Source organism: Cuculus canorus, chromosome 5, assembly GCF_017976375.1.
Source record: "Cuculus canorus isolate bCucCan1 chromosome 5, bCucCan1.pri, whole genome shotgun sequence".
Classification (NCBI taxonomy): domain Eukaryota; kingdom Metazoa; phylum Chordata; class Aves; order Cuculiformes; family Cuculidae; genus Cuculus; species Cuculus canorus.
In genome coordinates, this window is record NC_071405.1 from 34,890,647 (window position 1) to 34,904,789 (window position 14,143).

At 41.5% G+C, this 14,143-nt stretch overlaps 1 protein-coding gene across 4 annotated transcripts in view; it reads left to right on the top strand.

Annotated features, from left to right (window-relative positions):
- Nucleotides 1-1,935: 1,935 nt before the first annotated feature.
- Nucleotides 1,936-14,143, top strand: part of BTBD10 (BTB domain containing 10) — a 33,454-nt gene continuing 21,246 nt past the window's right edge. The window contains exons 1-2 of one of the 4 annotated variants that reach the window (XM_054066638.1): nt 1,936-2,053; nt 9,802-9,926. In XM_054066638.1, coding sequence (XP_053922613.1) covers nt 9,826-9,926 — 101 coding nt within the window. In that variant the 5' untranslated portion in view covers nt 1,936-2,053; nt 9,802-9,825. Of the gene's footprint in view, nt 2,054-9,767; nt 9,927-14,143 lie in introns of all 4 variants that reach the window. The other 3 variants (XM_054066639.1, XM_054066637.1, XM_054066640.1) reach the window with 3 other exon arrangements.

Below are 14,143 nucleotides of genomic sequence, written 5' to 3' on the forward strand. Positions count from 1 at the left end.
CTTGTACAGTTCCAGCCTCTGGAATCTGACAGCAAATTTGTCAGCTTCCTACACCACAGATTAAATCAGATGCCCTGCTCAAGGTGAACATACTCAAGTTGATCTTCACAGTGAGGCTGCTCCAAACTATCCACTGTGTAACCAGACTGGCTTCCCACCATGCACAAGGGAAAACAGATAAAGTTTCAAAAGTTTGGGCAGAGATTTGCTCTTTCTCTTCCTCTTCCCATATTCTCCACTAATTAAAATTTGCTTTAATATACTTATTGTTCAGAGTTCTACAGCTCTTTCATCTGATATGGAAGTCAAGCTCTGCCTGTCTTTAATAATCATAGAACCATAGAATCATTAAGGTTGGAAAATACCTCTAACACCACCTAGTCAAACCGTCAGCCATTACCACCATGCCCATGAAACCATGTCACCAAGTGCCACGTTTACACATTTTTTGAACACCTTCAGGGAAGGAGACTCCACTGCTTCCCTGGACAGCCTATTCCAATGCTTCACCACTCTTTTTGTCAATAAATTATTTCTAATATTCAACCTAAACCTTCCCTGGTGTAACTTCAGGCCATTTCCTCTCGTTCTATCATTGTTACTTGGGAAAAGAGACCAGCACCCACCTGACTACAACTTCCTTTCAGGTAGTTGTAGAGCACAATCAGGTCTCCTCTCAGCATCCTCTTCTCCAGACTAAACAACCCCAGTTCCCTCAGCCACTCCTCACAAGCCTTGTTCTGCAGACCCTTCACCAGCTCCATTGCCTTCCTCTGGAAGTGCTCACGCAGTGGTGTGAATACCACATGTTCACCAAAGACTCGTGTCGGTGTCTGCTGCCATTGCCTACAAGAACGTCCCTTCACACAGGGCTCCAGCTGAAAGGCAGCTACCCAGATATCATAGAATCATAGAATCACTAGATTGTAGAAGGCCTCTTAGATCATCGAGTCCAATCCTCCTTATCTGCCACTAAACCATCTCCCTGAGCACCTTGTCTACCTATCATTTAAATCCCTCCAGAGATGGGGAATCCACCACCTCCCTGGGCAGCCTCTGCCAGTGCCCAATGACCCCTTACGTGAAAATTTTTTCCTGATTTCCAGTCTGAAGCTCCCCTGGCACAGCCTGAGGCCATTCCCCCTTGTCCTGTCCCCTGTCACTTGGGAGAGGAGGCCAGCTCCCTCCTCTCCACAACCTCCTTCCAGGTAGTTGTGGAGAGCAATGAAGTCTCCCCTCAGCCTCCTCTTCTCGAGGCTAAACAACCCCAGTTCCCTCAGCCCTCCTGAGACTTGTTCTCCGGCCCCTTCACCAGCTTCGTTGTTCTTCTCTGGACATACTCCAGAGCCTCAACATCCTTCTTGGAGCCAGGGGCCCAGAACTGAACACAGGATTCAAGGTATACTTTCAACAGTGCCGAGTGCAGAGGGAGAATAACCTCCCTGGACCTGCTGGTCACACCGTTTCTGATACAAGCCAAGATGCCATTGGCCTTCTTGGCCACCTGGGCACACTGCTGGCTCATGTTCAGTGGGCTGTCAACCAACACTCCCAGGTCCTTCTCCTCCAGGCAGCTTTCTAGCCAGACTTCTCCTAGTCTGTAGCACTGCATAGGGTCGTTGTGCCCCAAGTGCAGGACCCGGCATTTGGCCTCGTTAAAAGTCCTGCCCGATCCACCCTGTTCAGATCCCTTTGCAGGGCCTCCCTACCCTCCAGCGGATCGACACTTCCTCCAGCGCAGTGTCGCCTGCAAACTTGCTCAGGGCGTACTCAACGCCTTTCTTCATCACCCGTCAGTGCAAGCGAGCAGCTGCTCCCTCCGCCGCCAGGAGGCGCTTCGCGCCCCGCGCGCCCCTCCCGCCCCGCGCCTTAGCGACGGCATGGCCTCGCCCCGCCCCTAGCGACGGCGTCTCCGCGCACCCGCCCTTCAAGTCTCGCGAGATGAAGGCTCCACCGCCTCCTTTTTCCCCTGCGCAGCGGGCGGGTCTCGCGAGATTTGGCTGCGGCGGTGGCCGGGACAGGGACGGCGGGGTTCGGCCGCGGCGTCGCGCGGGTGAGTGGCGGGGGGGCGCGGGTGGCGCGGGGCCGGGGCCGGGGCCGGGGCCGGGGCCGGGGCCGCGGCTGCGGCTGCGTCTGCGTCTGCGGCTGCGTCTGCGTCTGCGGCCCCGGCGGGCTCCCCGTGATCCCGCTGTGCTGCCGGCCAGGGCGAACGGCGGCACCTGCCCCGGAGGGCCCGGAGGGCGGCCGCAGCCATAGAACCATAGAATGGTTTGGGTTTGAAGGGACCTTAAGTCCCGTCCGGTTCCCTCCCCCGCCGCCATGGGCAGGGACACCTCCCACTAGCTCAGGCTGCCCAAGGCCCCATCCAACCTGGCCTTGGAACACCTCCGGGGATGGGACATTTTTCGTGGGCATCTTGTGCCAGGGACTCACCCTCTCAACGGGAAGAATTTCTTCCTAATGTCTAGACTAAATCTCATCCCTTCTCATTTAAAACCATTCCCCCTCATCCTGTCACTCCATGCCCTGTAAAAAGTCCCTCCCCCGCTTTCCTGTAGCTCCTTTCAGGTACTGGAAGGTCGCTATAACGTTTCCCCAGAGCCTTCTCCAGGCTGAACAACCTTAACTCTCTCAGCCTGTCCTCAGAACAGAGGTGCTCCAGCCCTCATACCATCTTTGTGGCCCTCTCTGGACCAATTACAACAATTCCACATTCTTCTTATGTTGAGGATTCTTGAACTGTTTTGGAGTGCTCCAGCCAGCCTCCCGAGAGGTGACAGCTGCCTGGGTGTGGCTACGGATGTCCACCTCACCTGAGACAGGTTGTGTGCTGGAGATTTTACCCTTTTAGAGCGGCGTGGAAAGGATGTCTTCATCCGGTTGCTGTGTCTTGATAGTTCTGTTATGTGTGGTGCCGTGAGCAGGCTGAATGCAGACTAAATTATTAGTTTTAATTGTATAATGTTTATTGGTAAAACCTGCAGTTGCTGTACAGAAACTGGTATTGCTGAGGACTGCCTGACAGAGATCATGTATTTCCTGAGCATACTTATTTAATATAATCCCTGAGAACTGATTTACCTACTCAAATTACTTCATAATGAGTTCAATATCCTTACAGTGCTTTCTTTCATGTAACCATGTTTTATTTGCAGAAAATGTCAATTGTTTGTATGATAAATCTGTCATAATACAATCGTGTGTTGCAGTTGCCTGTCGTAAAGATTTTCTTTAAATCTGCTTTTGTTGCTAACTATTGCTACTGCGTCTTTTTCATTTTTTATCTCTTATCTCATCAAACATCGCCTCAGAACTCTTCTTTTTTTCCCAGAAATTGTAGATCTCTTCCAGGTTTGTTCCTGTTTGGCTTCTTTGTCCAAAGTAGTGGTCATGTATTACATCTTTTTGTTCTTTACTGTTGGCTGCCTCTTACAAATTCAAGTACATGCTTGAAAGCTGGCTTCTTGGTAGCCTTTTGATTCTCATCTCTGTTCTCCTTTTTTTTTTTTTGCATTTTTTCTTCATGAACCGTATTTAGTGATTAACCTAAAGAGTATTATCTCTATTATTGCTTCAGTTTCAGTCATCCTTTTCCTGGAAGATGCTCTCTTTCTATCTTCTATTTGCTGTTGCATTAGATGATCTGATCCAAAAATACAATTCAAATTATCAGCTTCCCATTATTCACAGTTCATAACCTGATAATTGGTTCTCATTTTCTTTATCTGAACTAGAAATCTCTCTCTGTGTCATCTTCTGTAGGTTAGTTTGAATTCCTACAGCTTGAACGCAAGTACAGTTAAGAGGAACTGGCTGATTTTTTTTTTTTAACCATTTGTCTGCAGTTAATGAAAACTGTTCCAGTGTCTTTGTTTTGCAGGTCTGTCAGTGTGGATTTGTCTTTGACTGGGTCTTTCTTGCAAAACATCACAGAGAATTCTTTTTTTTCTGTTAAGACACACAAATCTCCTGCCAAAACTCTTTGCATATCACCTCTTGATTTGTTCCATTTCTGTCTCAAAAACTCATTATAGTGTATTACATCCTGTGTGCAGTGATTGTTGCCATCTACCGATGATGTTATTGGAGACTGTTCTTACGAGTCTTTCTCAGCACATTTGTATTTGTGCTTTTGCCTGGTGTCTTAATGCCAGAGCAACTGGGGTTTAAGAAAGACAGCAATTTAAAGAAGCTCTTGTATCACACTTTAAATTCTTTTTTGAAGCCCAGTTTTCCTTTTAGGCCTCACTGCATTTCAAAATGTTAATCAGCTGATGTGTGGATGACACTGCTTATTAAACAAGTTCGAGATGTCATCGCCTTTGGATTTTCTGTCACTTCATTATAAACTGTATGCTTTCACAGATCATATGCTAGAGGCTGGGGTTCTGTCCTGTATGCACACACAAAATCTGAAATCTCCTTATGTGCTTTTTTCTTTCAGTACAGCTCTCCTTTAGCAGTGTTGCTAAAATCTTGGCCCAGTGCTGTTGTTTATCAGTAAAAGTGTGTATCTCCTTAAAATAGGTATAAAATCAAAAAGCTGATTTAGAATTTATTTAAAATGTGGAGAAATATTTGAGATTTTTCTGACTGAGATGTATTGTTGCTGCTGGATACAACTGTGGATATAGACTATGCTTGATTGTTTAAGAAACCTACCTTATGCTGTTTCATGTGGTTCATGTTCTCACTGATGCTGAGTGTTATGGAGTCCTATGTCCATCTGCTTTCTATTTTATACTGGTGGGCCAGAGGGGATGGGGCTAATAGTAGTGGCAAGAAGTCAGGTTCTGCTCCTTTTTCCTGCAGTGGTGACTGTGATTCTGCTTTTGTGTGGGAGAAGTTGCTCAATCCACTGTGCTTTCCACAGGTGCATCTAGGCTGATCTTACACAATGAATCCTAATAGAGGAGGAGTTGGGAATCATCTGCCTCTTGCTATTTAGGTTCCAATATCAGATAGGTGGTTTATTGTCGTGTTCTTCTTAGGAATTATGAAGTTAAAGCTTGCAAGGTAGTCACTGGATATCCATTGCTCATGGTGCTATAGAAACAAGAGTTATTATCAGCTTTCTGTAACTGCTTGATATTTTTTGTTTTTTTTTTTCTTCTTACTCATTAAGAGAAACTTCAATCTTAACCTATTATCTTAATATTGAGACTGTATTGCAAAGAATGTTTCTTTGCTACGCTTTAATTAGCATCAGTTTGATAATATTTCAATAATGATAATGTGCAAAGCTACTTTATGTGGCTGAAATGCGGTTGCTATCTGGATTAGTTTGCAAGAAGCTCACTTGGCAGGTATGGATTTCCATGATATGTGATGTTTGCATTATGAGCATGTGTACTTTGAACTGTGTTTTTAATTAGAATGTAATGTCACTGTGCTTGAATTCCCAGTAAATCTTACTTGTAAGCTAGTTTTTGTTGTTGCTGCTTTTGTTCTTTGATGACTAGAGGCAGTGAACAGCAGACTGTAGCCCCTTACAGAAAGTATAAGTAATCTGAATCTTGGGAGTTTGTGTCACAACTAATGCCAAGTTCTATCCCAGCTAGTTACTTGTCTATTGGATCTTTCTGGTAATCCTAGTTCACCTTTACAGTGCATTCCACTGATGGAGCAGGTTAGAGCAAATGAGCTTTTGAAACCTGTTCTACTTTAGGAAATGCTTTTGACCAAGTCTTGAAGATGAGTGGCTGCCTGAAGTATTACATGTTAGTTATCTGAATGTTGTCTTCTGTACTGGCAGCTGGAACAGTCAATTCTATGTTCCACCTGGTGAGCTAGTGTCCAGAAGATGACATCTTGGGCCTTTGCCTCAAAACTTCAGCCCATTTTAATCCTGTTTTTTAGTAAGACTCCAGAACTTTGCAGGCTTACAAGTATTCTCAATAAGTATACTGGTTGGCCTGAAATATAATGTTATTGGTTGAGATGAGCTTTTCTTCTTTCCTGAAAGACTTCCAAGGAATGTTTTGGGTTTTGTTTCTTTTTTGCCCCACCTGCAGTACCTTGAAAAGTGCAAGTCCTGCATCTCACAGAAGTGTATGTCCACTTCTGTCCGGAGTTTGATGTTGCCTAAGTCTTGCTTAGTCTGACATGCATCTTTTGTGCATTATGTTTGGTCATGGCACAGAACTGAATGCACTCCAATTATTACTTAACATAATCTGTTCTATAACTATCACAAGTTAGTGTATGATGCATCCTTTCATGAGCTGTTCAAGTTAGTGTTGTAAACATGCTAGTTACTGCATTTTGCAATGTCTGAGGTGGCTCTACCACAGGGACTATTAGGTTCCCAACGCCCCAAGTGTCTGTCTTTACAATTCCCTTGCATTTCAGTAGTCTACAGCTTTCATAAGTTAGTGATGATTCTAGCTTCAAATTGAAGTTATCAAACCTGAAGTGTTCCAGCTGTCTGTGTTGAAAGCTCTGAAAAGAAAGTTTGCTTCCTTATTTCCTATTTTACACAATTATTCCTTGTGATAATTCTCTGAAGTATTGACTTTCTGCAGAGAGGTAAAAAATAATTCTTTTCTTCTGTAGAATTGCTTATTAGCTAATTAGAATGACACTCAGTTTGGCCAATTTGAGTGTTTTGTGATTTACAAAGAATATTTGGATTTGGTATAGTTTACTTTGTTTCATGTGCTCCCAGTGCCTTTTTGCCTTTACTAAAACTTCAGCTGCGGTTCTTTGATTTCATGGGAGTTGTTGAATACTTTTTGGGGCCATGTACTCTTGCAGGTTTTTTTATGTGCAAGGCCAGAATGTTCTGGAAAAAAAAAGTTTTCTTTACTCCCCACAGTGTGAATGCCTGCAAAAAACCCCCGAAACAACCCCAAATCATTTGAACCACAGCTGAAACACTTTCCTATTGCAGAAAAATAGTAGATTTGCAGAAACATTTAAAAAATTCATCAAGAGGCCTAGTTAGTCACTTTACAATATTTATGCAGCATTTGCCAGTTGAAAAATGGGTTTCCAGTAGAGAAAAGCTTAAAAAATATCCCTTATTTGTAGTCTTAGAAGTTTGTTAAAACCTGAAGTTGATAAGTACCTTTGTTTATAACCTGCATGAAAGCACTATGAACAGTGGTCAAGAACGTAAAAAAGATGCTGTATTACAGCAAATTGTTTCTTAGAGAAATCTTACTTAAGAGCCTGCTGAGTGGAGCATGGAGGTAAGACTTTCTTGTTCACAAGTTCATAGTGTGATGGAACTGTATTAGAAGTTTCACAAGATGTGGCTTTGGACACTTCCAGATTGTTTGCTTACCATAGCTGTGCTCTAGTTCTGAGTCGTGTGCCCATCTGATATTTCATGTATGACGCTGCTGGGGTTCCACAAGTGCTTTAAGCTGGGAGGAGGGAATACTGTTGTTCATGAGGAGCTGTCCCATTTATTTCTGTCCTTCTGTGTCATCTGTTGTTTGAAATGCTTAAGCTTGTAGCTGCATAGTGAAGCAGATTGAGGAGTGAATCCTAGCAGACTGAGGAACTGATCCTGCTTAAAATCATCTTTTTCTTTGAAGTGTATATGCACCTGTACCCTCCTGTTGAATGTCTCACTTTCAGTAAATGAAAGATAGGGAGTAGGCAGTAGATGTGAGACAGTATATGAAAGTGACTTTAAACTGGCCTTTCAGCTGCAGTTCTTGTAAAACCAGCTGCTTTTACAGGTCTTTCCAGTGCAAAAGCTAAGTTTCAAATACTGATGTCCTACTTTAATGAAAAGAATAAGAACTTGCTGCTGGATGATATGTTTCTGATCAGACGCCTGCCTTGGTCTGTACCTGGGAGGATGAGGTGTTTGTAAGTCTTTCAGGTGGTTTTAAAGGGAAGAGAGAGGTTCTGGAAACAAAAGCTTGAAAAGAAATGCATGGTGCTAAATGAGTGTCTCTGTGGTGCTTCAGTGAATATGGGAGTTGAATTGGGTCCCCGTGGTAGTCAGGAGCTGGGAGTCATTGTAGAATTGGAGCCGTGGTGTTCTGCTGAGAACTTTGCTTTTTGTTCTAAACCATGTTGTTATCACAAGTAGTGAGTCTCACTGTGTATTTTGCTCTAGTGACTCAATCTGATTAACACAATTTGTTTCAATTCAGGATAAAAGTTGTCTTTATTTTTGTATTGCTTGTGTCTGAAAATGGTATGTCATATTGCAACCAAGTTCTGAATGAGTGCTGCTGAAGTAACGCACAGCTGGATTTCTAAACCTTCCTTGTCTATTTGATAATACTTTTTCTGTTCTGAAATATGTTCTAGGTTTCTCCCGATTAAGCATCTAAATGCTCTTGATAAATGTGTGTAAATCCTATAACTTTGTGTTTGTGTAGTATCGTTGCATGTTGACCATGCTTTGATAACCTGAATTTCCAGGTAACACAATGAAATGCTTGCTGGGGATTTTTGCTTTTTCTTTCTTTGTTTTTGGCGTGAGAAAGTTGTGTATTTCCTGCAATTTTAAAGTGGGTTTTTTTCTTTCCTGACTCTATGTGGACACCTGACCATACGAGTCTTCCAATCAAAGTATATTTAGTTATAGAAACCGTAACAGGAAAATCCCCAGCCCTGTGGTGGAGATTGTATACTTGCTATAAAATCTTTGTTAGAACTGAACTTGAAAGGAGTAGTCACATGCAACTAATGTTTTCAAGAAGCTTGTTCTCTGCCACTCCCCTGTAATAAGAATTTTTGGGTCTGAATTTAGCTAAGAGCCTCTAAATTTGCCAGAAGAGCTTCTCTGTTTTCCGTAGCTGGAGGGGCTTTTTATTTGAGAAGCAGCCTTGTTTTAAAGAAGTCTCAATTCCTTTGGGATTCACTTCCAGAATGGATACGTTTCATTGACTGTAATAGAAATATAAAGAGGAGGGGAAATACAATGTTTCTAAAATACTTAGCTTAAAATTTTAAAGGGACGTAGTAGGCTTATCTTCCCATTATTCAGTAGGCTTATCTAGCTGTAATTCCATCTTTTTATTTTCCCCAGATGCTGTACAGTCGTCAGCTGTTCACTTGTGGCTGCTTTTTTGTTTTAGTAACCAGGTCATTCTGAACTGTACAATTCTCTTGATACAAGTGTCACTTATAGGTACAACTGGAACACCAGTCACTTAAGAATGACAGTCACAAGGTTATTTTATCTATGAGTGAATGTTAGTGGAAGTTGGATATAGTATTGGATCCCAGTCAAGGAAAAGTAGGCTTATAATGTCTGTTTTTCAATTAATTTTTTGTGACTTTTCTGGAAAAGACAGTGAAACTGGTGTACATTCAGGGTTTCCAAGGACTGCTGTTGATTCCAGTTTGAAGTAAGGACTGGGATGTAACTGTTTGTTAATTTTAATTCTATCTTCCTCTTGGGAAGCCATTCAAACTGTAAAACTGTTGGTCTCTTCTACAGTAAGGATCTTTCTTTGAATTAGCTTTTGTATGTTTGAAAGAAAACTGTGACCTGTTTGCCTTCTGTTTTATAACCAGTGACTTTTCTGTTTGGACACAGTGAAAGTAATTGTGGAAAAATTGAATTTGTCTGCCATCATTTGTGGAAATCTATTTCTTATAATAAAATACTCTTTTCAGTGCAGGTATCAGCTAAACATGTAAAGAATTGTCATACAGTTTAGAAGTTGTGCTTCAGTATATCCTATTTTCTGTAATCTGTATTTAAAGAAAAAACCTAACCACTAAATTCTGCATGTCTAACTTTTTGTTCTGTGTGGCATTATTTAAAGGTACACAATGCTTTCTTAATGTAGGTTGTGAGTGCTGCATGTGTGCTTTTCAGAGCAGTAGTGTGAGGAAGCTGGCAGTGGAATGGCAGGACGGCCTCATCCTTATGACAGTAACTCCAGTGATCCAGAGAATTGGGATCGGAAATTGCATAATAGACCTCGTAAACTTTGTAAACACTCAAGGTAGGTGATATGTACCATCTATTGCATCTCAAATCTACAATAAAAGTCCATCCTAAAAGCTACTGTATCAGGTTGTGGCAGGTCCTGTCATAAATTTTGTATCTCATCTAAAAAGAAGGGCTTCTTAATTCTTTGAAAAGATATTTCCATATTTCCTAATCTAACTGATTTGTGAGCTTCCCTAATCTTTGTTTCAATTTGTTTTGCCATGGATGGGATTTTAATCTTTTATTAAAAACTAAATGCCTTTTGTTAATATCAAAGACATCAGTTGAGTGGCTGACTATATGAATTTTTTGGAGCTGCTTACTAGAAGTTACTTCCTTTTCTTTGCTTTTTAGTTATTGGTAAACTTCTTTAAGTAGCATACTTAAAATATGGGCAACTTGTTCATAGTGATAACTAATAGTTGCTTGCATGCAAGTATCGCGCTCTGTAGCATTTTCTTTGTAAAGCTGTGTGTCAGATCTTGCTTTCACTTGCACGCATCACTGTAAGAATATTTTTTAAATACTTCTTGATTTGAAGGTATTAGGTTACTTACTGTTTTTCCAGCATATAGTGTTCAAAAATGAACTAAGCAAAGCAGTTAGTCACCTAGCAAATGTATGTAAAGAAGCACGTTGCTGGAAATATATGTAAGCATCCAAATAAGTGTGTATCTTCCAAGTACTTTGCCCTTTAAAAGTGCTAAATATATAAAACATCTCCATTAGCTAGCTAAAACTGTTAGTGATTTAAGCTTTCCCACTTGCAAGATGGTGGGAAGGAAGCTAAGGAGCACATTCAATAACAACAATTGAATTCACACTTTTATTGCATAGTTTCAGATAAACTGGACTCAGGCGTTGCTGAAAGTATTCCAATGGCAATTAAGATTGTGGGTTATTTTCCTGTTATTAAATCTTGGTTAATTGTGAGACGTCCAACAGGGCAGGAAAAAAGAATGCACTAATAATTAAAAGGCTTACAGGGAGACCCACATAATTATAGGCCTGTCTGTGATGTGAATAATAGAACGGTTAATACAAAACCCGAGATGCTGGGTGGTGTTACTGGTCAGTATAGGCTTATGCAATCTAGCTTTGTACAGTTGATGTTTTTATTAAGGTGATAGTGTCTGGTATGTGGTTAATCTGTGCTGCTTATTTAGGTTCGAAATGGGACGCGGTATCAGCAAATGAACAGTATAGGTGGAGTAGGGCATCGCATGCAAGTTGAAAACTGCTCGCTGTCAGGTCTCAAGCACAGTTGTAAATGGGTGATTCATTTCAGAGTGCAGTTCATGCAGTCATCTCTGAAACCATGCCACCTCCCTTGACTGAGTTGGAATCAAACCTAAAACTGATATTGATGCAGATGCCCCATAAAATAATGAAAAGGACTCCTTAATAGCATGTGATCTGAGTGGTTTGATAAACTGGATGCAATTAACCATGCATTCTTCATTGACCGAATTCATTGAACATTTTGGAACAAAGCACAGGCCATTTTTGTAGACTACATCAACTCCAGCATTGGTACTATTGGCACTGTGAAGACATTGTCTTAGTAGGTGGTCAACTGAACATAGAACCTCCAGAAATGTCAGATGCTCAAAAGGGCTCATGTAGCTGTTCGACATATAGTGAAGTTATTGGAAGTCTTGGTATCAGGAATTCAGGGAAGATTTTTGATTAGAGGGGATTTTGAAGGTATAGAAGTAACTAATTATTTTTTGAGACAGGGAAAACTCAGAGGTTAAATAATGTCTCCATCAGTCTCTAAAGATCCTTCCAGAAACAGCTTTATGATGATGAACTTTGGACAGCAGGCAAACTTGTAATAAAGTGGAGTTGGTGAGACCTTAAGCTGAGTGAATCCAGTGCAGAGAAACAGTGCACATGTCTTACCATGTGTGGTTTGTTATGGATTATCTGTTTTGGGGGAATGTTTAAATAAAAAGATGTGCAGCTTTCTGAAAAGAGTACTTGATGCAGATAGAAGTTAACTCAAGAAGTCTATGACCTATGCTTTTTAGAAAGGCAGTTGTTGATCACTTCATAAGATAAAGGGCGCTGTTGTTGATCACTTCATAAGATTAAGGGTTGGGGGTATGAAGTCTTTGCCTCTAAAATACTTGCAGCTAAGTTGGATGTGTTTCTGGCAAAACACAACTTGTGTTTTGAATAAAATACTGAACAGCCAGTGTTTTATGGAAGCTTTTAATGTGTATGGTTGGAATAAATGATTGGGATAAAGTACTCAAGCTAATCTTGTGTCTTTTTTTCCCAAATAACACAGAAGCATTTTGGGAAGCTTTGTGAATGAGAATACAGATAATAGTTGAGGTTGTAATAGAATAAGGAGTAAATTAAGGAGGAATATTTTGTTACCTTGTTCCTCTGAGATACTCGACAACTTCAGGGAATCTAATTATTGGAAATAGTGTACTTTATTCAAAAGCTGAAACAAAATAATGGGACTTTGAGCGGCTGAATATAGACATTTTATTAAAATTTCTAACTTAATTGACTTTGTTTTCTCCAGACAAGAGAATTAGTGTGAAAAATACAGTGTGAGGGGAAAAATGCTTTTGGCGACATAAGTTCTAATGGTATAACTTGGACAGAACTGCTTTGTTGAAAGGTTTGCGTACTTCAGTCTTAATTGTCTTACACTTTCAAAATATGCCTTGTTATCATAAGGAAAAAAAAAATAATTCCGGTCTGAAAAGTGTACTGGTGAAATAAGAACTTTTATAATAAATCTCAACAAGGGAGTAATATATAAGATAGATGCTTAGCTTGTCACTTGTGGGTGCTTTGGAGTGTTTAATCCTCCAGCCTTAACATTCTTAAAATAGCTTAGATAATTTTGTAGACTCATAGAAAACAATCTAGGACTGTGAGTCGTCCTTTTGTGTATAGGGCTTAGGTGGCAGCAAGGGTAGCTACAGGACTCGGCTCCCTTCACTCTGCCGTCTGTGGAAGCAAAGGACATGCGGCAAAACAGTCTAAGGGCTTGTACGTATTAAACAGTTACAGAGGTTAGCATTTTATCTTTCTTTAAATTTTAGTGAGCATCCAATTTTTTAAACTTCTGGCAAGTTGTACCATCGTTTTCTCTCCTTACTTGCTCTGAGGTGGGCAATATAATCGAAAACTCAGAAGGAAGAGATTCGGAAAATAAGGACCAAAAATATAATGCAAGTGATCCCTGGTATAAACCTAAAGAACCTACAGGATGCATTTATGTGATGTTAAAGCTGACAGTAACTAATGATACAAATGGTCTTGTTTGTCAATCTATTACAAAAATCTTGAAGATACTTTTTATTTAAGTACTGGAATAAAGTACTTAAGTACTTCAAGTACTGGAATAAAGTACACCTCTACTGAAGGGGACAGAGGGTCTCAATATGTCAAGCAGACCCCACTCACAGGGAACTCTGCTGCCTTCCAGGAGCCCGGGTAAGGGACGTAACCAAGAAACGTCCCAACCTGGTGAAGACAGCTATTACCCGTTACTGCCACTCCATGTGGGAGGCGATGAAGCCGCAGTAAGAAGCCCAAGGGGGATTTAAAGTGATTTTAAGGCCTTGGGATGGCTACTGAGGGAATCAGGGGCCCAGGTGATTTTTTTCTTCCCTCCTCCCCGTTACAGGTGGTGTTATGGAACAGCTCAGACAGGTCCAGTCTATTAATACATGGCTCCGTGGCTAGTGTCACAACAATAACTTTGGTTTTTTGGATAATGGGATGGCCTACATGGCACGGGCATTACCGACTTCAGATGGGAGCCACCTTTCTCAGAGGGGGAGGAGGATCTTTGCCCAGGAGCTTGCGGAGTTTTTAGATAGGGCTTTAAACTAGATACACAGGGGGAGGGGGATAACACCAAGCTAGCCCTTAATAAGAGGTGGAAGGTTGGCTGTCAAGGATCAGGTGTTAGGGAGGATACTTCTCCAAAACACCTTATAGGTAATAGAAGGTCCACTGGGAAGGTGATACAACCAGCAGCCCAGCTGAAGTGCCTTTACACTAATGCACAGAGCTTGGGTAGCAAACAGGAGGAGCTAGAAGCTACTGTGCTACTTGAAACCTATGATCTAGTTGCCATCACGGAAACGTGGTGGGACAAGTCCCATGACTGGAATGTGGCTATTGACAGCTACAGGCTGTTCAGGAGAGACAGGCCAGGAAGGAGGGGTGGAAGCTTTGCCCTGTATCGCAGGA